The sequence below is a fragment of the Papaver somniferum genome, chromosome 4, assembly GCF_003573695.1.
Source record: "Papaver somniferum cultivar HN1 chromosome 4, ASM357369v1, whole genome shotgun sequence".
NCBI lineage: Eukaryota > Viridiplantae > Streptophyta > Magnoliopsida > Ranunculales > Papaveraceae > Papaver > Papaver somniferum.
Window position 1 is genome coordinate 46,220,173 of NC_039361.1, and position 26,969 is coordinate 46,247,141.

General features: G+C 35.1%; 1 protein-coding gene across 1 annotated transcript; it reads left to right on the top strand.

Moving 5' to 3' along the window:
- Window positions 1–13,793: 13,793 nt before the first annotated feature.
- Window positions 13,794–17,259, top strand: LOC113275360 (plant UBX domain-containing protein 2-like). The gene is made up of 3 exons (XM_026524842.1): window positions 13,794–14,839; window positions 15,770–16,048; window positions 16,629–17,259. Exons 1-3 carry the CDS (start codon window positions 13,955–13,957, stop codon window positions 16,890–16,892), a joined length of 1,428 nt encoding a protein of 475 aa, XP_026380627.1. The 5' UTR covers window positions 13,794–13,954; the 3' UTR covers window positions 16,893–17,259.
- The last annotated feature ends 9,710 nt before the right edge of the window (window positions 17,260–26,969 follow it).

Consider the following 26,969-nt stretch of genomic DNA (forward strand, 5'->3'; position numbering starts at 1 on the left):
ATAATATCTCACACATGAGATTAAACAAACAAAACAAAACAAAAAAACAGTCGACAACCACCACCTCCCAAACAACTGCGTACATCCCCCTCCTCCTCCCCCTCCTCGTCTCCTAATCTATGTACAAGAGAAGAAATATTTCCCGGCTGCAATTGATTTTGAAGAAAACCCGGAAGTGAGAAAAGGAAATTTGTTAATGAAGAATTAAAAATAAAAAATTCCATGTTGTTTTTACACCTGGAAAAAAATCAAATTGCAGCTGCCAGTTTTATCAAACAAAAGCTAAAAGGGTATGTTCAATCACTTAATCTCCATATTCTTATATAATTTTGATATCCTATTTAATTCTGATAATAATGTGTGATAAAATTTTACAAATTTAGGGTTTTATAAAGTGGCAATATTTGGGGATTTTTTGAAAAGTAGGGTTGATTAGCTTGATTGCGCGAAATTGGCGATGGGTTTTTACTGTATTTCATTGTGGTGGTTGTGATGGTTCTGCTATCTCAACTTTTGATCCTTCAAGTTTTTTTATTGAGACTCAATTTATTTAATAGTTGTTCAATGATTTGGAGAAATTATGAATCGGTGATTTTGGGATTTAATTTTCAAGCCGTGCTGGTGATGCTCGTAAAAGCTTTGCTGCTACGTCTGTACATGATATTTTGGAGATACAAACATGAAGAAAATCTGTGGTATAGAAGGTGTAAAATAGGTGTAATATTCATTTTTATTGTATTTTTCTGTAACAGATAATTAACGGTGTTAAAGAATTAATATTTATTTATTAATTATTTTATTTTATTTTATTTAGTTAACAGATTTTTAGTCAACGGTTTGACTTCACGGTCTCTGACGGGTTCAGGTACCAACCCTTAATATTTCAAATGTTGGGTACCAAACCTAGGTGTTGGACATTTGTTGGGTACCAAATGTTAAATAACCCTTTTGTAATCCATATGTATTGATAGTTTTGTCACTAAAATTGACAAAGGGGGAGATTGTTAGAGCATTGCTCGGCCGAACTCGCAAGCATTGCTATCTCAAGCTTGTTTGTCAAGTTTAGTTGATCAAACCTATATACTTGATTTCTAGTCTACTTATAACTATGTCTCGGATTAGGATATAAGTGTTTAGTTGAGCTTTAGACTTCACGGCGTTCACCAATTGAAGAAGAAGATCTACTGAAGAGCTTGGAGTAACTTCATCAACAAAAGGTATGTGGAGACTAAAACTTATCTATAACTCAGAAGTCTATTATGTTCTATCTACTAATGAGACTAAGTCGTATAGCTATATAGACTTTTACATTATACACATTTGATATTTCGAGCAGAGTTTATCTCGTATATATATTTATAAAAATATGTGTTGGAAGATTTTAACTTTAGTTAAGTTCATCATATACTTGACGAGTTTAGTTGGAGACAATTTATTTGTTGGAAACTAAATATAAAGTCAAAGATGATCATGTAAAAATTACCTTGAACGTCTCACATGATTTGCGTGAGACAATCATTTGTGTCAACTTGGGAAGTTTTGTATTGATCAATTAATCATTTGAAAATTACTTGAAGATAGTGGTATGTGTAAGATTACCATTGTTGCCTTCTAAGGATATTTCAATGATTAAATGAGAACTTTAGAACGACTACTATGTCTGGATATAATGCAGGTTGTATACTTTGTATGCTGACTGTGCAAGTCTAGTTCAGGTCCGGAATTATTGTTTGCGAACCTTGTTTGCGAACTGGTTTACCTGTGAAAAGGTACGGAATTGTTGTTCGCGTACCCTGTTTGCGAATGACTAGACAAGGCCAAGTCCGGAACTGTTGTTCGCGTACCCTGTTTTCGAGTGGCTGGACAAAGCCAAAGTCCGGAACTGCTGTTCGAGTACTCTGTTTGCGAACACAGTGGTCAGGTTCTAAAGTCGGCAGGTATGGATTTTCATATTCATGAACTGGGGTTCGTTTGCGAACTCAGATTGCCAACTAAAGTCCCTGGAACGTTAATGATACAAGGTATGTGAACTAGTTTTACAAACCGTGGCATTATATTCATGAATTGGTTATTGTTAAGTACTTAGTACAATTACAAACCAAACCGATTTTGTTTCAAATGGATCATATATATATTTCTATGAGATTCATTTGATTACATATCATGATTGATTGATCATCATATTTGATATAGAAGTGTTTATATGAATATGGCTAAGTTATAATTTTTAATATGGCTAACTTCGGTTAACTATTATTGAGCCAACAAGGTATACACGTTTGGGTACAGTTCATCCATATCTAAATATAGGTATATTTCATTTGTGTGTATCAATCTAATACCATCCTACGTTGGAGATTGATTGCTTAGTTTCTAAGCAGACTTAGTTTGAATCTTAAATCAGGAGTTCATTTAACGATGAATATCAAATGCTTTGCTACTAAGTTATCTTAGCTTTAATTGTAAGCAACCCTGATTTGAAAGACTATATAAGGGAGAACTCTAGAATATGGGAAACCTAATCCGGACACTTCTGTGTGTCCTAGTTGCAAACCAGAGTCAATTCTCCTTTAACGTAGATTTTCCAAAACCATTACTAGGTTAACGACTTGAAGACTTCATTTGGGATTCGTGAAGCCAGATCCAACTATTTTCTCTATAGTTGCAAATTCTGATCTTGCTTGTTCTATCATATTGAGTTTTATCTTCTCAAAGATTGACTCGAGATTTAGACTCTTGTGATTCAGCAATAACTTCTTATGTTAATCAGTTAGGTTATTGTGAAGTGACTAATATTTCTAGGCTGCTCTTCGGGAGTATAAGACCAGATTATTAGTTGAGTTTCCTGTTCACCTCCATTTATCTAAAGACGGAAACAAAACCAAAATAAACTTATTTGTGGGAGACAAATTTGTTTATAAGTCTTCGGATTTGGGTCGTAGCAAGTCTTAGTGTGGGTGAGATCATCTAAGGGAATCAAGTGCGCAGAGTCCTGCTAGGATTCAAGAGGCGTAAGGAACGTGACTGTACCTTAATCAGTGTGAGACTTGGTTAGGGCTCAACTACATTCCAGTCCGAAGTTAACTTGTAGTAGGCTAGAGTCTGTAGCGGATTAATACAATGTGATGTTCAAATCTGGATTAGGTCCCAGGATTTTTCTGCGTTTGCGGTTTCCTCGTTAACAAAATTACTGGTGTCTGTGTTATTTCTTTTCCGCATTATATTTGTTTATATAATTGAAATATCACAGGTTGTGCATTGTTCAATCACAATTGATAAATCCGACCTTGTTTGTTGGATAAAACTTGTTTGGCACTTGGGCATTGGTCTTTGGTACCGTCCAAGTTATTCTCATATCAATCAGGCTCACGGATTTCTATTTGTTCGATTTGCTGATTGTATTGAGAAACAAATAAATCTATTTGATATCTTTCTTGATTGAGTCTCACTTTTAAGTTGGTGCTCTCGGAATTATATTGGAGTTTAGTCCATATAGATTTTCGAACGAAATATTGGGTGTGGTTGTTATACCCCGCGTTATCAGTTACTTATGGGGATTTTTTCTGAAATCGGTGTATGATTCAATTCACATTTTAGGATTTTGTTCAGATTAATCGATTTATATCGATCATTTTTTTTATCTATCACAACTATCATTAGTTTTGTAACCCTCTCGACCACTATTACTATCCAAATCCACCTACTTGCATCACCACCTTCACAACCACCACCACCCCTTGCAGTTTATCTATATATTTATCTATGTACATTAAGTAAGCGTTACAAATCAAGGAACCCTTATATTATGTCAGTCCCATCCCAAAATCTCTTCACTAAATAACTTTTCTACTCTAATTACAAACACCATAAAGCCAACATCCAAACCTGTAATCGTGAATCCAAATAACCCAAGCTCAACGTCCTAAACATGTTATATGAGAATGAAGCTTTTGTAAGGGCTTTAAATCTCCGAGTTACACAATAAAATCATTAGTTTTAGTGACATCAAATGAGTCATAAGCTACCAAATCCACAACTACTATTTTCTCTCTAATAAGTAAGTTCACCTTCCTAAATCAATAAAAGGAAACAAAATTCTAGTTGTTCCTTTGAAATTTCAATTACAAAATCGTAAACTCAAATTGGTATCCCGTGTTTCTAAATCATTTTCTTCGACCGTCATGTTAAAATTGAATCTGAACTAAAATAATAACTAAAAACCCTGACTATAAAGGATAAAGAAAAACTATCCAAAATATTTGTTGTCCGTTCTTCGACGAGAACGAATAAGGAGATGAACTTATAAAGAAAATGATTTGTTTTTCTTTCTTTTGTTAATAATCGAGGGGCACGTGTCTATAATTTTTTAATACAGGGTAATTTTGTCATTTTACTAAACTCAAATTAGATCTACCACACGTACACATCTTACGTGGCAAACAATAGAACCTTTGGATGGAATATATAAAGCGGAATATATAATGAAATGAGGTTTTGCTAATTTTATTTCTATAGGGGAGGTAATACAAATTATCAATCTTTACATGGGAGGTAACACAAAATACTCCTAACATTATAGACAAATATATATTCATACGAAAGTGAAAATGAGACGTCATTTGGTTAAAAATCTTACATTTAGTGATAAGTACTACTCCCTCCGTCCAAGTTATATAGGCAGAATTTTCAAATATCTTGGAATAATAAAAATTTAGATTTCATAAATTTGTATCCTTTTTCCTCCTAATTTACCTTTAATTTATTCCCTGAGTAGACTCATAAAACTAATTCTTATGATACCCATGCAAAATTAATAAGGACATATATGTCAAAAATAACTTTGCAATATGACTATCTAGTTGGACAAGCAAAAATATGTTCTTCTCGTATATAACTTGGACGGAGATAGTATAATAATGCATAAGAACATATTTCAAAAAATTGGGCATGCAAAAACTAATTGTTAGTTAAAGATATGTGTAAACGTTATTTATTTATTTTTCAAATGTATTGATGACACATAAAAGGGCCACAATTTGAGTTCACCTAGAGCCTCCAGAAACTATGAGACAGTCCTGGTCTCCTTGTTTATTTGTCAGGATGTTCAAATGTTTTATATGCATTGGTGCCTTGGATTTTTGCATTCCGATTATAGGATACTGATGCGAGTGAGGTTGTTTGACACAAAAGTTAAGCAATGCATATTGAGGAATGACGAGGTCTTAGTAGAATTTATAATGACAAATGAGTTTGGCATGATTCGAGCATCAGTTATCACTTTCCGAGGCTCTCGGTTAACAAATCTTGTTCAAAATAATAACATGAGGAGGGCAGTACGAAGATATATGGGTCGTGCGGTTTTAATGGTAGGTTGGAGGAATCGACCTCACACAACACAATTTATGGGAGAGGTATGCGAAAATTGGGTATGCAAACTCTCTCGAATTCATATGAGAGAGGTTATGGACAAGATGATGTGATTCACCATGTGCATGTGCCATAGATGTTACAGTGGTACCTGTAATTCCATATTATTACGTGATTCACCATGTATACTGGATAGTAACCCGTGCTCCGCACCGGGTGACACTATTCTTTAGTTTGCTTGTGCGTTTTGTAAGTTTTTATTCTTTAGCTGGCTTGTACCATTTTGTATGATACTATGATGCAAGGAGATCTTTACATTGAAATGCTGATACTTCTAGAGGAAGAACAGGTATTTTGTTCATCCATTTCTAACACAAACCTATTTGTATTCTCAGTTAATTGTTTGAGAGACTCTTCTAGAGGAAGATCAGGTTCAGAAGGATCGTAATAGGGACTAGTTTTCAACATTTTCATTATATTGTCCAAATACGAGGAACTAGAACTATAATACTCCTTATTTTCTTTCTCGTATGACCGGTGCGCGTGTGGATAGTAATTGGGCTCACCATGGTATGAGCCATAACCTTGAAAAGTTTGATGTTCCCAACCACTATTCACACTATGGTCAAAGTAATGTCCATTTTAATAATCAGTCGGATATTCGTTGTATTGGCTATTGTAATACCAGTTCGACATTCTCAAAAATAAACCCACTGACAGGGGATTCGTGGGTGGGTAGAGTCTTACCTCCCGTACCAGACGGGAGATGAACCGTTGAAGTCGACTCAGGCCACCGACTTCGATGTCAGTGTACGAACCTGAGGGGCCGAGACAGTATCGTAACTGTCGTCCTTCCGTGCAACAGTTTTATTTAAATTCACCCTTCCTTAAGGTTTTAAAAATAATGTCCAAAAGAATGTCCCAAAAATAAAGTCCAAAAATAAGAAGAAAAATTACAAAAATAAAATCCTATTTACAGTTTCTAAATATAATATAAAATAAAATAATTATCTTCTTCTTCACTCCTTTTGGATTCCTCTTTTTCTTCCTTCTTTGGCTTCGTTTTTATTTTCAACACTTTCTCTCTTTTTCTTTAGCTTAGTTCCAAATCTAAAAGCAAACAAGAAATACCAAAACGCGTAAAAAAGAACAAAAATAATAAAAATAAAAATAAAACCTAAAAACAAATCTATACACAAGTCCGCGTCGGCGGGGCCAAAATGATCTGATTTTTAATTTGTTTGTAGTAATAGGTTCGTTGAGACTTGTGAAAGCAAAAGATTCTAGATTTAATTTTAAGACTAAAAATATAAAAAAACTTAAATAAAAGTGATATGAAAAATATGGAGAAGGCTAGGACTATGGATTCCATTATTTACCAATATCAAAGTGATTTATATTCTCTAATCATAATCATGCAAATCATGTATTCAAATTGATTCTTAATATTGCAATAGTTTATTTTTAGAAATAACAATTGTAGATCGAAAGTATGGGACATCAAAACCCTAGGCTAGCATGCTCCATCAATTGAAATGACAATTGTTTAACAAAAACCATTTTATCAATTTATTTATCAAGGCAAATAATCATATAATAATTGCATAAATTAGAGATTACCTCTTTTCATTGGTGAAATAGCTTCCTCCTTCGCCCCAAAGGATGGGTTTAGCTCATCATTGTGTAAACTTGCTCAAATTATTGATTCATTCTCAAAAATGGTTTACAAATGATGAAAGTGTGAGAATAGTTAAAGTTACAGAGAACGATAAATGGGAACTGTCGTTGTTACTGTAGTTTCTAAGACCCACGGCTCCGCACCGGGTGACACTATTCTTTAGTTTGCTTGTGCGTTTTGTAAGTCTTTATTCTTTAGTTGGCTTGTACCATTTTGTATGATACTATGATGCAAGGAGATCTTTACATTGAAATGCTGACACTTCTAGAGGAAGAACATGTATTTTGTTTATCCATTTCTAACACAAACCTATTTGTATTCTCAGTTAATTGTTTGAGAGACTCTTCTAGAGGAAGATCAGGTTCAGAAGGATCATAATAGGAACTACTTTTCAACATTTTCATTATACAGTCCAAAGACGGGGAACTAGAACTAGAATACTCCTTATTTTCTTGCTCGTATGACCGGTGCGCGTGTGGATAGTAATTGGGCTCACCATGGTATGAGCCATAACCTTGAAAAGTTTGATGTTCCCAACCACTATTCATATTATGGTCAAAGTAATGTCCATTTTGATAATCAGTCAGATATTCGTTGTATTGGCTATTGTAATACCAGTTCGACATTCTCAAAAATAAACCCACTGACAGGGGATTCGTGGGTGGATAGAGTGTTACCTCCCGTACCAGAAGGGCGATGAACCGTTGAAGTCGACTCAGGCCACCGACTTCGATGTCAATGTACGAACCTGAGGGGCCGAGATAGTATCGTAACTGTCTTCCTTCCATGCAGCAGTTTTATTTAAATTACCCTTCCTTAGGGTTTTAAAAATAATGTCCAAAAGAATGTCCCAAAAATAAAGTTCAAAAATAAAAAGAAAAATTACAAAAATAAAATCCTATTTACAGTTTCTAAATATAATATAAAATAAAATAATTATCTTCTTCTTCACTCCTTTTGGATTCCTCTTTTCCTTCCTTTTTTGGCTTCGTTTTTCTTTTCAGCACTTTCCCTCTTTTTCTTTAGCCTAGTTCCAAATCTAAAAGCAAACAAGAAACACCAAAACGCGTAAAAAAGAACAAATAAAATAAAATTCAAAAACAAATCTATACACAAGTCCGCGTCGGCGGGGCCAAAGTGATCTGATTTTTAATTTTTTTGTAGTTATAGGTTCGTTGAGACTTGTGAAAGCAAAAGATTCTAGATTTAATTTTAAGACTAAAAATATAGCAAAACTTAAATAAAAGTGATATGAAAAATATGGAGAAGACTAGGCTATGGATTCCATTATTTACCAATATCAAAGTTATTTATATTCTCTAATTATAATCATGCAAATCATGCATTCAAATTGATTCTTAATATTGCAATGGTTGATTTTTAGAAATAACAATTGTAGATCGAAAGTATGGGACATCAAAACCCTAGGCTAGCATGCTCCATCAATTGAAATGACAATTGTTTAACAAAAACCATTTTATCATTTTATTTATCAAGGCAAATAATCATATAATAATTGCATAAATTAGAGATTACCACTTTTCATTGGTGAAATAGCTTCCTCCTTCGCCCCAGAGGATGGGTTTAGCTCATCATTATGTAAACTTGCTCAAATTATTGATTCATACTCAAAAATGGTTTACAAATGATGAAAGTGTGAGAATGATTAAAGTTACAGAGTACGATAAATGGGAACTGTCGCTGTTACTGTAGCTTCTAAGACCCACGGCTCCGCACCGGGTGACACTATTTTTTAGTTTACTTGTGCGTTTTGTAAGTTTTTATTCTTTAGTTGGCTTGTACCATTTTGTATCATACTATGATGCAAGGAGATCTTTACATTGAAATGCTGACACTTCTAGAGGAAGAACATGTATTTTGTTTATCCATTTCTAACACAAACCTATTTGTATTCTCAGTTAATTGTTTGAGAGACTCTTCTAGAGGAAGATCAGGTTCAGAAGGATCATAATAGGGACTAGTTTTCAACATTTTCATTATATTGTCCAAAAACGAGGAACTAGAACTATAATACTCAATTTCTTGCTCGTATGACCGGTGCGCATGTGGATAGTAATTGGGCTCACCATGGTATGAGCCATAACCTTGAAAAGTTTGATTTTCCCAACCACTATTCACACTATGGTCAAAGTAACGTCCATTTTGATAATCAGTCGGATATTTCGTTGTATTGGCTATTGTAATACCAGTTCGACATTCTCAAAAATAAACCCACTGACAGGGGATTCGTGGGTGGATGGAGTCTTACCTCCCGTACCGGACGGGCGATGAACCGTTGAAGTCGACTCAGGCCACCGACTTCGATGTCAGTGTACGAACCTGAGGGGCCGAGACAGTATCGTAACTCGTCCTTCCCTGCAGTAGTTTTATTTAAATTCACCCTTCCTTAGGGTTTTAAAAACAATGTCCAGAAGAATGTCCCAAAAATAAAGTCCAAAAATAAAAGAAAAATTACAAAAATAAAATCTTATTTACAGTGTCTAAATATAATATAAAATAAAATAATTATCTTCTTCTTCACTCCTTTTGGATTCCTCTTTTCCTTCCTTCTTTGGCTTCACTTTTCTTTTTAGCACTTTCTCTCTTTTTCTTTAGCTTAGTTCCAAATCTAAAAGCAAACAAGAAATACCAAAACGCGTAAAAAAGAACAAAAATAATAAAAATAAAAATAAAACCTAAAAAAAATCTATACACAAGTCCGCGTCGGGGGCCAAAATGATCTGATTTTTAATTTGTTTGTAGTAATAGGTTCGTTGAGACTTGTGAAAGCAAAAGATTCTAGATTTAATTTTAAGACTAAAAATGTAGCAAAACTTAAATAAAAGTGATATGAAAAATATGGAGAGGACTAGGGCTATGGATTCCATTATTTACCAATATCAAAGTTATTTATATACTATAATTATAATCATGCAAATCATGCATTCAAATTGATTCTTAATATTGCAATAGTTGATTTTTAGAAATAAAAATTGTAGATCGAAAGTGTGGGACATCAAAACCCTAGGCTAGCATGCTCCATCAATTGAAATGACAATTGTTTTTAACAAAAACCATTTTATCATTTTATTTATCAAGGAAAATAATCATATAATAATTGCATAAATTAGAAATTACCACTTTTCATTGGTGAAATAACTTCCTCCTTCGCTCCAGAGGATGGGTTTAGCTCATCACTGTGTAAACTTGCTCAAATTATTGATTCATACTCAAAAATGGTTTACAAATGATGATAGTGTGAGAATTATTAAAGTTACAAAGAACGATAAATGGGAACTGTCGTTGTTACTGTAGCTTCTAAGACCCACGGCTTTGTGTCGTTATCACTGTTGATAAACCTGGTTGGTATGTTCTTCGTGTTCTTCAGCTATGCAGCAGCAGAAATGGAAGCTCTGCAACTCGATTTTTCTTTGCACTGTGGTGTTCCAAACTCTCCCAAACTCTCTGTGCCTCTTCTCTGAGTCCCAGGAAACCTTTTATACTCGACAGCGATAAAATATCTCCTCATAACTGCTCCAAATATTCTCTCTGTCAAGCCATAAGCTCGGGAATATTTTCTTCCCTGATTTATCTTCCCATGCACCTGATTGCGGCTAACTCACTCCAAACAGCAAAAAACCTTCTTGCACGCTCCAGAAAGTGTCCCAAGTCCTCCAAACTCGAGCAATGCTCATCTCTAACTCACGGCCAGTCATGATATCCCGTGAATATCTCAACTGCACACGGACTCCCCTGTTATCTTCCCAATGATTATCCAGCCCAATTAAACTCATTTGAACACCCATACCAGTATTGTTTGGGAATATCACGTTCATCCCAATCGAAATCAGTGGTTGAGTCTCAATGAAACTCCTCAAAAAATCCAACAGAATATCCCGCATGAAGAAAACCCGGGAATATGTTCAACCCTTATATCCACCGTTCTAGCCAATTCTGGTATAAACGACGACCATTAATAGCTCTATTGGATCAAAATAGACAAACCCAATGAGTTTCAGTCCTTGAATCTCCCTAGAACACGATCAAAACTTCAACCCTAATTCTACATGCGTTTGCACTATCTTCCCGCCAATTTTGAAATTTGAAATGAAGAAGAAGAAGTGCCATGATCCAAAACACAGGCGCCTTTAACAGCAGGGGTGCCTGGGGGTCCCCTTATCCAAAATGAGGGTGCCTTTAGTACTTTTCTTCGGGGGTCCAAATATCACTTTTTGAGCAACTTTTTCCACACAAGTGTATTTCTCCAAAAACACCTACACAAACATAAAAACACCATAATAAGTACAAAATCAAGCACTAACAATAGAGACACCGAGGACAATTCAGACACAAAAATGTGTCTATCAATAATGCTCTGGAAGAAACCTCTAAATTTTGCCTTAATCCAAATTTTGTCAGGAGTCTGTTTAGCAAAATCCAATTTATAACACACTAGCATAATATCCATATTCATACTTCAGAGTAGCATCATCTACTTTCACAGAATTACCAAACTCTTTGCAAGTGGAAAACAAAATCTACTCATTCAAAAATTCAAATCTAAACTAGGAAATCCACACCCGAGCCTTGGAACTCCTTTGATTTTCTGGTATAAAATTTGACACCCAATTACGAATTCTCAAAAACTTATTAGTTACTTTTTATGAACCAGATCGAATGTACTTCTTATCAGTCATATTATCCGACCGAATGAAAAAGAAAACTTTCCTCAAAGGAATCATCTGACAATCTAGTAAATAACGAAAACTAAAACAAATTTAATTTTCTGTAAATCCAGCCAACTAATCAACGAAAACTTCCATGGATCCAAACTGATCGCGTCAATCTCATTTGGAATCCAACGAAGGCACCTTATAATTTTTAAATCTTTTAGGAATAAAGCATAATCTAGCCAAAATTGTTTCAGGATCCATCAGAAAGACCTAAAAATCACTACCATTATGAATACAATCATCGAACAAGAATTAAGAAGAAGAAATCAATCACCTCATAACCTCAGAAAATTCACCAGAGATCAACTCAGATCCATAAAAAATGAAACTTGACTTTAGTTACGACAAATCGCCTCAGAAGACTTGACTTTCGTATATCCCGTTTTTTTTCAGGAATTTTTTTGAGATTATAAGGGAAATACCTAGTAGCACGTCATAATATGAAAACAATAAAAGATTAGAGCTACGTTAATCTTCAAGAAATAATCCATCAACGGTGTCGAACGATAAAAAACTACACAGTTAATAAAATCATGTTGATAACGTGTTAAAAGGAAAATATAGTGAAGAGAACAATTTTATTCATTGGATATCATTACAGTATTACACACCATCTACATAGGAATAAGCTGTTACTATTACGCTAGGACATAAACCTCTCTTGTTACATATAGATGGGCGGTATTGGCTTTTTTTTTCCTTGGGCAAGAGGCAAAAAACCCCAGACACTAGATTGATGTAATCGATACTCAAAAATTTGAGCATTGTTAGCGGTTACAAGATTAATACAATTCCTGATATAAAGTTGTTGAAGAATTGCTACCAATCCCTCATCTTTCCAGGTGTTTTGTATACCATGTCTGTTACAGGAAGTAGTTATATTAGCTGCCTTAACAATATTGTACCTAGAAATTAATAAAAAAACCAGTTGCTTTGAAGTTTATACAGGTAATTGGTTCAATTTCAAAGTTCTCACATATTATATCTATTTTGTCTAGCATTTGCATATCTTCCCATCAACAGCTGAAGAATGGGGCTTGAACCACTTTGAAAGATTATGTTATATCCACTCCGTTCGGCTGCCCACTGGAAGGCTGCATCTGTTCCTTTATCCTCTAGTTGTTCTCTTGCAGAGCAATCAACATGATATCCCATTGGTTTAATTGTTCTACCTGCATAGTCAATCATAGTCAGTCCTATCCCTGCAGTACTAAAAGGGAAATTCATTGATAGAGCAATTGAGATTCTCAGACTCATACAAGTAATTTCCATATCGGTTCTCTTTCTATAATTCTTAAGTTTTCATCCTTCGTTGGATTATAATATAACGATTGCATTTCATTATATTTTAGACTGTTCACATAAATCATGTTGTTGATAAATCTTACTATTGTTTTGGCTGTATTTTCACTATTTTGTTGTTTCTGTTGGAAAATAGATTCACATCTAGCTTTCCATGTGGCCATTGTGCTAGACAGTCTCCTCTATTTCTATCACAGAACCAACGGCATATAACAAAATTTGATTTTTTAGGCGACAAAAAAATTGAAATATAAAAAAATATAAAAAAAATACTCCCTCCGTCCCACTATTAGATGACCTAGTTGAAGTTTGCACAATTCTTAAGGCAAGGAAAGTGAATGAGTATTTTTAAGTGTTTTTTACAATTATGCCCTTATGGATAATAATTTGTAAAATTTAGAAATGATTTATCTCTCAAACTATACCATGGATTTTCGTAACTTTGTACCCTTGGAAAGCATTTTAAAACACCTACATAACGAGTATAAACATGAATATCAAATTATATACATTTCTTATATTAATGATCATCAATCAAAAGGATAATTTTAGAAACATTCCCTTGTTTAATGAAATAGGTCAACTAAAGGTACAAAATTTTAAACTAAGTAGGTCATTTAATAGTGGGACGGAGGGAGTATAATAAATTTATTAATAGAAGTGTATAACAGTAAATGAGTATAAAATTTGCATGAGGATTGGGGGACCCTAATATTCCCTCGACCAATAATGTCAAAGAACAAGTCTTATTACCAGGTCTTCCACGCCAGATCAAAATTTAGAAACCTTAAATCAAAAATCCAGAGCGGAGTGAAGAGGAATTAAATTTCATCAGTTGTTGCAAAAACCAAGATACCTGAGAAAGAGAGAATTCATGGCGGATAATATGAAGGATAAGTTTAAAGATTTCATGAAAAAGGTTAGTAATTCTTCTTCATCATCTGGATTTCAAGGTACAGGTAGAGTTTTAGGTGGTACATCTTCATCTTCTGAACCATCTAAGATTCCATACAAAAATGTTGAACATAAACCTGATTTACCTGTTGTTTCATCATCAGACCCTAGTCGTAACCCTAAATCTTCAATTTCTAGTTCGAATCTTGATAAAAAGTTGTCGAATCTTGAGAACAATTTACAGCAGAGATCGACGGATGGTTTTAATAAGTTTGATGCATTAGTTACTTCTAGTAAACGTTCTCAGAATGGACATTCTATTGAAATCTGTGAATGTCCTGTGTGTGGAAAGCCTTATCTAACTGCAGGGGAAGTTGAGGATCATATTGAAACTTGTTTAGGGCAAAATTCAGTTGTTGATACTCTAGAAAGTGAAAATTTAGGAAAGAGTGATGAAGTTGAGAAGAGTTTGGAATCAAGAAACGAATTAGCAAGTTGTGTTGGGGTTTTTGTTTCCGGAGAACCACCAGAAGGATCGGTTCAAGTTGTGATTAGATTGTTGAGGAATATAGTTACTAATCCTGAAAATGACAAATTTAGAAGAATTCGGATGGGGAATCCAAAAATAAAAGAAGCTATTGGTTCAGTTACTGGTGGTGTTGAGTTGTTGGAATGTGTAGGGTTTAGACTTCAAGAAGAAGGTGAAGAGATGTGGGCAGTGATGGAAGTTCCTACTGGGGAACAGATCAGTTCGATTAAAGAAGTGATTCTAATGCTGGAGCCTAAGAAAATAGAAGATGTGCCTCCTGTAGTTCCAAAGGTAAAAGATGTTATTCCAGCGGAGCCAAAGAAGGTTGACAGACAGGTATTTTAACTTACTTAGTCCTTTTCCTTTTTCATTGTTGATTTCTCCATGTGTTGTGATTGCTCCTTGCCGTGTGGTTATGGCTATATTTAAAATTGTACTTTCGCTGATTAGCTTATTTTTTGTGACCCATGAGAGTTGGGTTTCAAAGACCTCTCTGATAACTTTTGACTCTTAGAGAGATTAGTAGTCACATATCACACTCTTCCACTTGTGCTTGTGTGGAAGTTTGATCCTGATACTGGGAAGAGGGAATTGGAGGAATGTGGAGATATTAACATCCTATATGCCTAAACAGCCTTTAAGTGGTGATTCGAAAGATTTTTCATCTAAAAACATATATAATGCTTCCTTAATGAGAAACCGTCTCTGTATTAAATCTGTATAATGCTTCCTTTTCCATGATCTTAGTTTATTAAATTGGCTTTTAAGTATTAATAACATCAAAATAGCCTTGTTGGGTGACATTGATGTACCCTAAATGCCAGCCATTAATAACCATTATCTTAGTTAGAAACAGTTGTACCATCTAGCAAAATGTGTGTCTGTGCTTTTATTGTCGACATGGGATTTCTAGAGCTTGTGAATATCTAAAAGAGTTCATTAGCTCTTGGAGCAGTGACCGCAAGGTTCAAGGCACACCTGCATTATATGTTGTTTACTTCGTAACAAATTTATCATGACCGCAAGGTTCACAGTTGATTTAACTGTGGACAGAAATAGATTTTGTATTATGTTTTATAATTTTAATGTTTGTAGATGTTTTTATTAGTTTTGGGGAACCTTCAGTTACAGTTATGTTGATCTTGTTATTTATCCTTCAGATGGGTGTTCTAATTCTCCCCATGAAGTTATACAACCATTGTCGCTTGTAGATCAGTGACTTGTTTGTTTTTGGCTAAGAATTAATTTGTCTTTGTTTCCATCTAGGTCCGGGTCTTCTTTTCTGCTCCCGAAAGCAAGGCTGCAAAAATTGAACTGCCAGATTCTTTTTATAAACTTTCTATGGAAGAGATAAAAGCTGAAGCTGATAGGAAGAAAAAAAAGCTTGCAGAATCTCAGCAACTGGTTCCCAGGTCCTTCAGAGAAAAGCAAGCAAAAGAGGCCAGGAAGAAGTACAAGGCCACTATTATTCGGATCCAGTTTCCAGACGAGGTTATTCTTCAAGGTGTCTTTGGACCATGGGAGCGAACAACTGCATTATACGAAGTAAATACCTTTTATCCCTTAAAATACTTTTTCTCCATTTTTATTATGAATTTCGAATTTACTCGTACTTCTTATATCTAGCCATCTAGGTACAGCATTTATGGTACTGTCCGATAAATACCTTTGAACTACGTATGATGGGCACCATACGTAGTTCAAAGTTGCCTTGAACTAAGGCAATACTTTCCGTACATCGTTTATGTATTAGCAACCTCTGATAGATACCCACATTGACAAAGTTAACATCTCTTTAATATCTAGAATCCTCATAAAAGTCATGCGTGTCTAATCCCCCAGTTGGTGTGAAATGCATAAATCTCCGACTGTAAATGTCATGCATTTCTAATTAGTAGTGATCTAGTCAATTATTATTATTTGGTGCATTAGTATAACTCAAATGTGCTTGTTAACTGTTCAGAGTTTCATCACTATCTACATTTTTGCTTATTCACAAGCAAGATTCATTTTCTTTTGTACTTGTTACCAAGTCCAACTAATCTTCTTTCCCTTAACTTGGATATGTTAGATGATCTTTTTAATAATCTCCTTTTCTTTTCTTGTTCTGATTCTGGAATTGCAGTTTGTTACTTCATCCTTGAAAGAACCACGTCTCAAATTTGAGTTGTGGCGTCACCCACCAATCCTCAAGAGGCGGCCAATCCCATGTTTCTCTGTACCAGGAAAAACAGCGCCAACACTAGATGAGGAAGACTTGATCCCTACTGCCCTTGTCAAGTTTAAACCCCTGGAGACAGAATCAGTATTTTTCACAGGTTTATCAAATGAATGCCTTGAAATGATTACACCCCTTACAAGTGATACAACAGTTTCTTTTTCAACATGACTACAGACACAAAACTTCCAAGAGTAAACCGCTTATTAGTGTTACCACAATACTTTTTCACCATGATCTACTTGACAGACCCAACATTGTAATATCGAGCGATATACCAATCTTTTGAAAACTACACATTTGTCTTGCTGTCGCTCATTTTTTGGTGAACTTTTAGAAAACCTGTTTCGAGGCATACTCAAATGTTTTGAGGCATACATCTGTCTGAGTTCGGCTGAAAAGTTATCAGCCGAACTTTGAGTTATCAGCCGAACCTAGGCAAAAACATAGGTTATCAGCCAAACCTTGACTATGCCTCGAAATATGTTTCACTTTTAGAGCTGATATATGATATTATTGGGCCGTAAGAGTTGCTTAATTCTTCCAATTGTAATGTGTTACTCCTGAGTTTTCGACTCGTGTTTTACTTTGCCCAATACAATATATCTGGTTACTAGCTAAATGTATAGGTCTTATATTTTGTTCTTTTGTTTTTCTGACTTCTCTTTTTGCCTTCCGTCGGTTCTCGATTGGTTTTAATATAAACCCATGCTGATGAACCTTCACACCAAATGCTTGATACAAAATAAGACATTGGTTAACTTTGGCAACCGATTATACCATATACTAAATTCGTATCTCAGATATCCCCAAACCGGTCTTAAATTTACGCAGATGCAAAGTATAAAACAAACACATGAGAATGAAAAGCATATCCTGTAATCATCCTGGCTAAGTTTGTTCGTAAACATATGAGTTGAATTTTCTTTCAAAAAAAATTGAAGAAGCATCTCCTTGCAAATGCAAACACAGGGTCTGTAAACAATGCACATTTTGCTGAGCCCAAATGGAATCAATTCCATGGTCTGTAAACAATGCCAGTTTACTGATTTGGAGATTGCACTAGTATCATGTTTTGAATTATTAAAGAAAGGAGCGCCAATGTTCTTGACAAGTGAGGCCAACCATATGCAAAACAATAAACACTGAAGGTTCTAGTAGTGGTTAAGTTATCATATCATATGGCTGAAATGCATGCCTGGGTGATATGACTTAACAAGACGTTTTTTGGGCCCTTCGACTGTCTCGACGTATTCCTACTCCCTGGAGATAAATTTAGCTTAAGACTCAACCGCTCCCCCCATCCATTAATGATGAACAGACCGACTCCACAAACTCCACGGAAACCGACATTCTCATAGGAATTCTGTGTCCCATAGCTGTTCAGCGAGGACCCATTATTTCAGATGGGGTTCACCATTTTAATGTGAGGGTATTGGTTTTGGAGGTGGTTCAAGTAGTCCACGTAGTATCACTCAAGAACATAACATAGGAGGATGAGTTCACAATGGGACTCCTCGAGTGTTCAATAAACTGACGCCAGAAATCTCTTTTAGATGTGTAATGTGAGAACGGTTTTGAGATGTTTCTTAAAATGTCTCCATGTTAGAGTTTTAGAAGCAACTTACTATTATATTGATGTCAACCTCTACATTGAGAATCTGTGATGGTTATTGATTAAGCTTGAGACTAATTACTTGTCAACCTCTCTAATTTCCTTTAAGAAGATATTATTAGGTGAAAATGTCAACTGTTAGTATTATAATCAAATTGTTCTGATTCCAACCCTTATTGTCGACTCCCATCCCAAGAGAGGCAGTGAGTCGTGACCCTAGTTAGCAATTCGGGATTCGGCAAATGTACGGAACGGCAAACGTACGAGTATTATACGGTTTTGTAAAATCCAGATTCGGTCCAAAATTCGGTCAACGGGACGTGATTCGTCAGTAATTCGGAATGGCATACGTACGTGTATAATTCGATTTATAAATGTGAGTTCGATTCTGAAAATTCGGTATCTATATATAACAAATAATTTGTATTTATAAGGTCATAGACCAATTTTTATGCATATGTGTGAATTACTTAAAGAAAAAATAAATTTAATATGATGATATTAATAATATATACAACATTAGTTATCTAAGAGGACGTCGTATGGTGGTTTAGATGCTTGGTTAGTGAGTTTGAGATCTCTCTCACCTCACCTTCAAATCTCTTCAGTCGTTTTTGTTTCATAAAAATTACAACACGTCTAATATTCGGTCGTGTATGCTCGGGAGGCAGTAAAGCCCAAAAAATGGAGTCTTTGAAAAGTAAAAGCTAAAGAATTTATGGCGAATTAAGCGGACGTAAACGATTCGCAAATAATCCGGGAATGCCACATAATACGCGACTTGGGTTCGGAGTTGCAAACGTTCGCGAATAAAACGGTAAAATTCGTGATACGGAAAAATTCGCGAATGATTCGCGAATCATTCGCGAACTTACTAACTAGGGTCGTGACTTGCATTTCGTGTATGTTTTACTTAATAAATGAAGATGATAAAACTATTAAGAGAATTGATGCAACACGATACGATCATTACCCAGCACTTTAAGATCCGCATGATGTTACCAACCAATCAATGACCTTATGAACCAACTCAAACAGTGATTTAACTTGATTTTAATCAAAATTTAATTAGCAATTAGCAAGATTTCAAAAGCCATTACAATATTCAATGTCATTAATTTGATGTGTTGTTTGTTAATATATTTGAACGTTCGTTACGGATACTGGCCAGATACAATGTAATTCATTTATTTTTAATTTTCTTCCTGATATGATTTTGATATTCGATCAAATATGAGAGCCAGACTCACTCATGTTGGTTTTATTTGTTAAGATCACATTACCTTCCAACATGTAGAAAGAATCTTACGAGAGAAACTACGTGGGGCAGTAGCAAGATTTTGGTAGGACTGATGAATTCATTTGAAAGATACAACACCCATGTAATACACACAATGTTTGATTTTTTTTTCCTTGTAGAAGTTGATCTCGACATATCATGTTTCTGCTGCTGAAATTCTCTAATTTCCGCAAAATTTTGAGATGACTCTACAAATTTCTCTTTTGTCAAAAGAAATAAATAAATCAGAGTACTTTTTCTGGGTCAAATGGACGGGTAACCTTTTCTCTGGGTCAAATGGACAGTACTATTTTTTAACTGAAAGAGACTGAACCATCCCTTTTACTTTTTTAGTGTCCATTTCACCAATACTAATTTTTACTCATCCATTTGAACCATCTTTAAAAATATTTGGACAAATGACCCATTTTCCGCTTACACAAAATGTTTACTATACTAGTTTACTCTGTTTTTTGTGGAGGCAACTGGTTTCATCCTGTACTACTTGTGGAGGCAACTGGTTCCATCCTATACTAGTTTACTCTGTTTTTTGCTCTGTTTGAGGTTACTCTGTATTTTGCTCTGTTTGAGGTTATCGATGGTTGTTGGAGTAGAAGATGTTCATGATTTTATTGGGTTTGGTTTGAATTGGTGTTTGGTTGAGACAATTTGAGGTGGTGGTGGTCTGATGTGGCTAAGAAGATGTGAAATTAATGGTTTTACAGGCATGTAATGGTGGTGATTTGAGCTGAGATTGCAATGGTGGATTACTCTGTTTTTTGTTGTACTCTGTTTTGCTTGCAATTAATTCGTAAAACAGAGCAATTAATTCTGTTTTTTTTGTTGTACTCTGTTTTTTTGCAGATTACTCTGTTCTTCTCCAACCCAGTAAACATTTGAAGAAAATAGGGACATATTGGTCTGTTCCAATTAATTAATAAAAAATATTCTGGATGAAATATCCAAATTAGTTTTTTAAACAATATTTTTTTTATTATTATCCAAATAAACAGTATCTAAATCTAGAAATCTATTTCACCCAGGAATTCTTGTTTTCCGTCTTTTTGACCAATTTTGTGTAAATAAATTATGAGCTCAAGTGGTCTCATGTATCACGCGGTTTTAGATATACCAAACGCATGTTGCTATTTTAATACACAACCACTGATTCCCAAACCTAATCCGTTGTTTGTTTCTCAACTGATGTAGATTGATCTGGACTCCGAGTAAAAGCCAAGTGCCGAATTTGCACTTCGAGCCAAAAGACACGTTTGCCTGGATATCACGCTGCAACAAAAGAAGTGGTGGATTGGTGAAGTTCTTGTGTTGCTTTCTATAGCTCCGTAAGCTTGATTGAAGTGCATTACAAGCTTAAGGCCTCTTTCCTATAACGGCTTCTCCTCAACCCGGTATTGGATGTGCTCTATAGACTAGTACACGGTTCAACGAGCAAGACACAGAACCCGTTTGCGTATCCATCTACCGATCTACGATCGATAATTTTCATCCCGCTCTCATCCAAATCTTTAAATACTATGCCGACAGTACTGATTTGTGTGTTCAACTAATCAACTGTAGGGAGATAGAGACTGGCCTCTTAATCTCTTGTATCCATCTCCTTTCTGTAGCGGGTATTGCAGAAGCGGGCATAAGCGCATGCCAAATGTCGCAACGCTCCCCTTGACAAAACCACGTTGTTTTGCTGAGCAACATTCCCGCTGCTGTTCAAGATTTTGGTGAGAAGATATCCTGTAATCAGTGTGAGCATTTTAAGTTGGAATTGTAAGGGTTTCGGCGAACCAGAGGCAAGTCGTGAGCTGAGGGAATTCATTAAGCTAAAATCCCTAGACATAATCTTCTTATGTGATACTATGAGTAATTTTAATGCGACAGCTAGAAAATTTAGATCTTTAGGATATGTCAATTCTTTTGTCGTTTCTATTCATTGGAAGAAAATGAGGGTTGGGTCTAGCCTGGAAGGATGGCTTTAATTTAACAGTGAATGAGTCTAGCCAACAATGCTTGTCTTGCTCTTCCAATTCTGTTAAAGCTAATACCAAATGTAACTTATATTTTGTTTATGGAAAACCTAATGTTAGAGCACTGCTCGGTCGAGCTCGCAAGCGTTGCTATCTCAAGCTTGTTTGTCAAGTTTAGTTGCCAAAACTATAAGTCTTGATTCTTTGTCTACTTATAGCTAAGTCTCGGATTAGGATAAAAAGGTAGTTGAGCATTAGACTTCACGGCGTTCATCGATTGAAGACTACTAAGGGGAGCTTGTGGAACTTCATCAACAAAAGGTATGTGGAGACTTAACTCATCTATCACTCAAAATTCTAACCACTCTATCTCCTATTTGAGACAAAAGTCGTATAGCTATATAGATTTAAATTATGCACATTTGATATTCCGAGCTGAGTTTAACTCGCTTACATATTTCTTGAAATATGTGTTGGTAAGGTTTTGCTTTAACCAAGTTCATCTTTTATTCTTGACGAAAGTCAAAAGATGATCACGTGAAAATTGCCTGGTAATATCTTACATGATTTGTGTGAGATAGTCATTTGATGTAGAATCAGAATGTTTCGTATTGATCATTCGACCACCTGAAAATTGCTTTGAAGCTAATAGTTCGTTCATGACTTGATTCGAGTGAATCAAAATCGATTTTGCTTAAATTGTGTCTTGTATACTTCTATAAGAATATAAACAGTTGAACAACTCTAGAACTAGTTTCATTTGAGTTAGTTGAACTAGTTATGGTTAAGATGAATAAGGTTGATATGAAAGAGCTCATATGGCTAACTTCGGTTAACTGTTGTTGAGCCAACAAAAGTGTACACGTTTAGGTACGGTAACTCATATCTAAATGAAGTCACTTTTCATTTGTGTGTAACAAGCTAAGTTAGATCTAACGGTTAAAAGATATTAGCTTGAGTCAAATCAGGTTTTCATCTAACGGTGAATATTGAATGCTTTATTACCAAGGAAACATTGATTGCAAACCCTGATTTGAAGACTATATAAAGGAGAACTCTAGCAACTGGGAAACCTAATCCACACACCTCATGTGTGATACTGCAGTAAAACTTTCTTAAAATAATACTCGTTAAAATAATAATCTCCCTAAAATAATAAAATTCTTTAATCCCAACTAGACTTGCGCAGGTTAAATTTCTTCTCGCTAAAATAATAATCTCTCTAAAATAGTAATTTTTCTCGGTCCCAAAGCTATTATTTTAAAGAAGTTTTACTGTAGTTGCGACTAGAGTCGATTTTCCTTTAACCTTAGGTTTTTCCAAAACCCTGTAGGTTAACTGTTAGAGCATAGATCGGTTGAACCCATCAAGCGTTGGTACGTCAAGTTTAGTTGTCATATTATAGTGAACCAGAACTCATTTAAAGAGTCGCTTGATTATGTACTAGAGTCAACTTCGTATAGGTTAGCTTGAAAGTATTAGGATATGAGACGTTACAAGTATCGCGAAGACTTGAAGAAGTGAAGAAGCAAGGAGATACAACGACAACATCATCCTTCCACTTGAGGTTAGTGATATTTGACTTGAAATGTTTCATTCCCTAACGTATCTTTCAAGTCGTGCATATTGAAAACATAACTGTGAAGCACGAATGATTACACTCTAGGTAGACGTAGTATTAAGGAATACAATATGAAGTTTATTACTTAAACCGTTAAACTTTGTATATAAGACATCGACATAATCGTTTGAATGCTATTGTGATTATGTATGGGTATGAGGTGAATATTTCATCCTAGGAAACAATGTTTTACATTCGTTTAAAGGAAGTAATTCATGAACTTGTTTTGTGAATCGAAAGGGAAATCGCTAGGCTTATTGGTATTGTGATTCATTGCATATCTTTTGAATTACCAATATGTGTGATTAGTATAACCGCTCATGACTTGTTTATGTTCTTGGTAAAACTATTCACAAGGCCCGACTTTTGTATTCGTATGACTTTTATTAGTGAAACCGATCTTAAGTAATCACCTGAGATGGTATGATCGATTTAGTGTTATTGGTATGACCAACTCTAGGCAAAGGGGAACTGATCCTGTGAAGAGGTGAAACTGATCACAAAGGGGAATCGATCCTTGTAAGAAGTGCAACACTATTTTAGCAGATGGGGGAACCGATCCTATGAACATGTGCAACACGTTTATAGTGAAAGGGGAACCGATCCTATGAACATGTGCAGAAAATAGTAGTTACCATAAGTATGTGGGAAACCGATCCTAGTACCTAGTCAACTGAATTTTTGGTAACTAGTGTGACTATGCACAGTACTCACATGGAGGTAGAACCGAAACTTGTTTTGGTAGAACCGTTAAACCCTTGATTTGTGATTGAGTGTTCTTAATCAATCGTATAGTTCTTGAAAGTCAGATGAACCAATTCTAAACTTGTTTGGAAGTGTGGCAAATCGGTTTCAAGATTGTAAGTATGAAAGAGGACTTACAAAGTAAAGATGTCGACATTCTTTGAACATGTGCAGTAACGCTTATATTTTATTGTTCAAAGATATTCCTTAATAGCTAAATAAAAATCCCGGATCAAAATATAAGTTAAGAATCTTTTAATTAAGGTTTTTAATTTTATTTTTAGAAAAATGAAAATTGGTAATATACATTTACTAATTGGAGATTTCTAAGATATTTTCGGTCAATGTTTGGACAAAGCATTTCCAGGAATTATGGAAACCGAATCTGGAATATATTGCATATCTTGAGAATATTTTCGGTTTTAGAAATTCCTTGGTGTCCAAACTTCCTTGGTCTATAAATACCGAAGTTTGCATTTCGTGCAAACTAATCCTCAGGGCCAGCAAAACTACCTAGTTGTGTTGTTATTGGTGGAACCGCCTATTTGGAGAGGAAAGTAACCTAATTAGGCGAAATCTCTTACGGCCGTTCATTTTAAAGACTTCTTTGGGATTGAGAAGCTCTATGAGTACCGTTGGAAGGAAACTAGATAATTGCGGTTTATTATTAGTTTTCGATTGATTTGATTGACTAACGGTTGTTGAACTTTGATTGCACCTAGTTTGTTTATGCTTGAGAATCTTCTCTTCTGATATAAAATTCATAAAATTAGATCGAAGTTTCGACAGGGATCTTTAGACTGTTTTTAGATCTAAAGACGTCTTGTGATAATCCATTGTTAACAGACTCCGTTCTGTGTGTGATTGATCACAAGAGACTCAAGTTTATTGTGTGCAGGTGTTTATTGAAGATCTAAGAAGGTTTGAAGACAAAGAAGACTTTGAAGATTTCTGATTTGGGTTCATAATCTTTGGTGTGCACAATACTTGTTTCGGTTAAAGAGGATCCAACTATAATCAGTTTATCCTTGTGGTAGATTGGATTGATTAGTTGAGTAGATCGGCATCAATACGTTTCTTTGTGATTCAAAGTATTGATTGCCAAATCTAGACGATTACTTTGGTAGTTGTTAGTGGATAGATCTAAGGACCTGACAAAAGAGTTTATTGTGATAAACAGAAGAGCCTTTTGTCGAACTCACATCACTTGGTTGAAAAGAGTTGATACCAAACAAATTTGTTGTTCCTTTACTGTTTGGAATACAAACCAAAGGAATTGTTCCAAGTACATGACTTATTCATAAGTTGGAGGCGTGGGAATACAGACAGAACTAGGTGAACTATAGGTTTAGTTGCTTGGTCTCAACTATACGAAGTTGGTTTATTTTGTATCGCGGCTTAATCCTGAGAGTATTCAATTCTGGACAAGGTCCCGGGGTTTTTTCTGCATTTGCAGTTTCCTCGTTAACAAAATCTTGCCGTGTCTTTTACTTTTCTATTTCCGCAATTATAATTGATTTATTATAATTAGAAGTAAAATACATTAACGTTAATTCCTATTTACTTGATAGTAATCCTATTGTGTTTGGTTAATTCTGAACCTCTTATCAAGTAAACATACTTGTTGTATTGTCTCGATATCGTATCCATAGACGATGACACGAAGTGTGAACCGATTAGTTGTATTGTTTCGACTCAGTCCATAGACAATCACTTTCGGAGAAAGGACTTATAGCTGAAAAAGTTTTAGATTGAGGTATATTTGGGTACCCTCGTCTTTTCATTAACGACTTGAATACTTCATTGGGATTGTGAAGCCATACCCAACTATTTTCTCTGTAGTTGCGTGTTCTGATTCTTGTTGTTTTCTATCACGACTGAGTACTATCTTATCTAAGATTTTTTCTCCGATAAGCAAGATAAAAAGTAGTCACAAACATCTTCGTCTCATCATTTGTGATTCCACAATATCTTGTTTCGCTACCATACGATTAAGATTAGTGTGTGGTGATTGATATTTCTAGGATATTCTTCGGGTATATAAGTCTGGTATATCAATTGGTTCATGTTCACCTTGATTTATCAAAAGACGGAACAAAACTCATAGGTATATCTGTGGGAGACATATTTATCTATTTAATAGACTTTTTTGTGTGAGACAGATTGGTTTATCAATTCTTCGACTTTGGGTCGTAACAAATCTTAGTTGTTGGTGAGATCAGCTAAGGGAATCAAGTGAGTAGAGTCCTGCTGGGATTCAGAGACGTAAGGAGCCCAATTGTACCTTGATCAGTGTGAGATTAGTTAGTTATCAACTACATTCCAGTCCGAAGTTAACTTGGAGTAGGCTAGTGTCTGTAGCGGCTTAATACAATGTGGTGTTCAAATCTGGACTAGGTCCCGAGGTTTTTCTGCATTTGCGGTTTTCTCGTTAACAGAACTTATGGTGTCTGTGTTATTTATTTTCCGCATTATATTTATTTATATTATTGAAATATCATAGGTTGTGTTAAGTTCAATCAATTGTGAATCCAACCTTTGGTTGTCGATTAAATTGATTGATACGTGGATATTGGTTTTTGGTACCGTCCAAGTTATTTCTTATATTCAATCGGGCTCGCAAATTCTTATTTGTTTGATTGCAGATTGAATTGAAATATTGAGATATAACTCTTTGATGTACTTTTCTTAAGATTTAGTCTGACTGTCTAGTTAATTCTCTTGAAAGTATATTGGAGTTAGTCCATACAGATTGCTAAGCGAAATATTGGGTGTGGTTGTTAGACCCCCGTTGTTTCACCTAACAGAGTCTTGAGGGAAAATAGCTGGGAAAAATTTAGAGCCTAACCATATGATCCTAATACTCCTTCTCTGGTAGTAGGAGATCTAAATTGTATTTTGCTTCTGCAAGAAAAATGGGGGGAAATCTCGGTAAAAGAAAGTGATACAAAGAATCTGGAATACCTGATGGAAGAATCGAAACTGAAAGACATGCCATTTCCGGGTCCTG

Coding starts and splice junctions, on each gene's coding strand:
- LOC113275360 (XM_026524842.1), top strand. CDS start 13,955: ATGGCGGATAATATGAAGGATAAGTTTAAAGATTTCATGAAAAAGGTT. Junction 14,840..15,769: donor CAAAGAAGGTTGACAGACAG/GTATTTTAACTT, acceptor GTTTCCATCTAG/GTCCGGGTCTTCTTTTCTGC. Junction 16,049..16,628: donor GAACAACTGCATTATACGAA/GTAAATACCTTT, acceptor CTGGAATTGCAG/TTTGTTACTTCATCCTTGAA.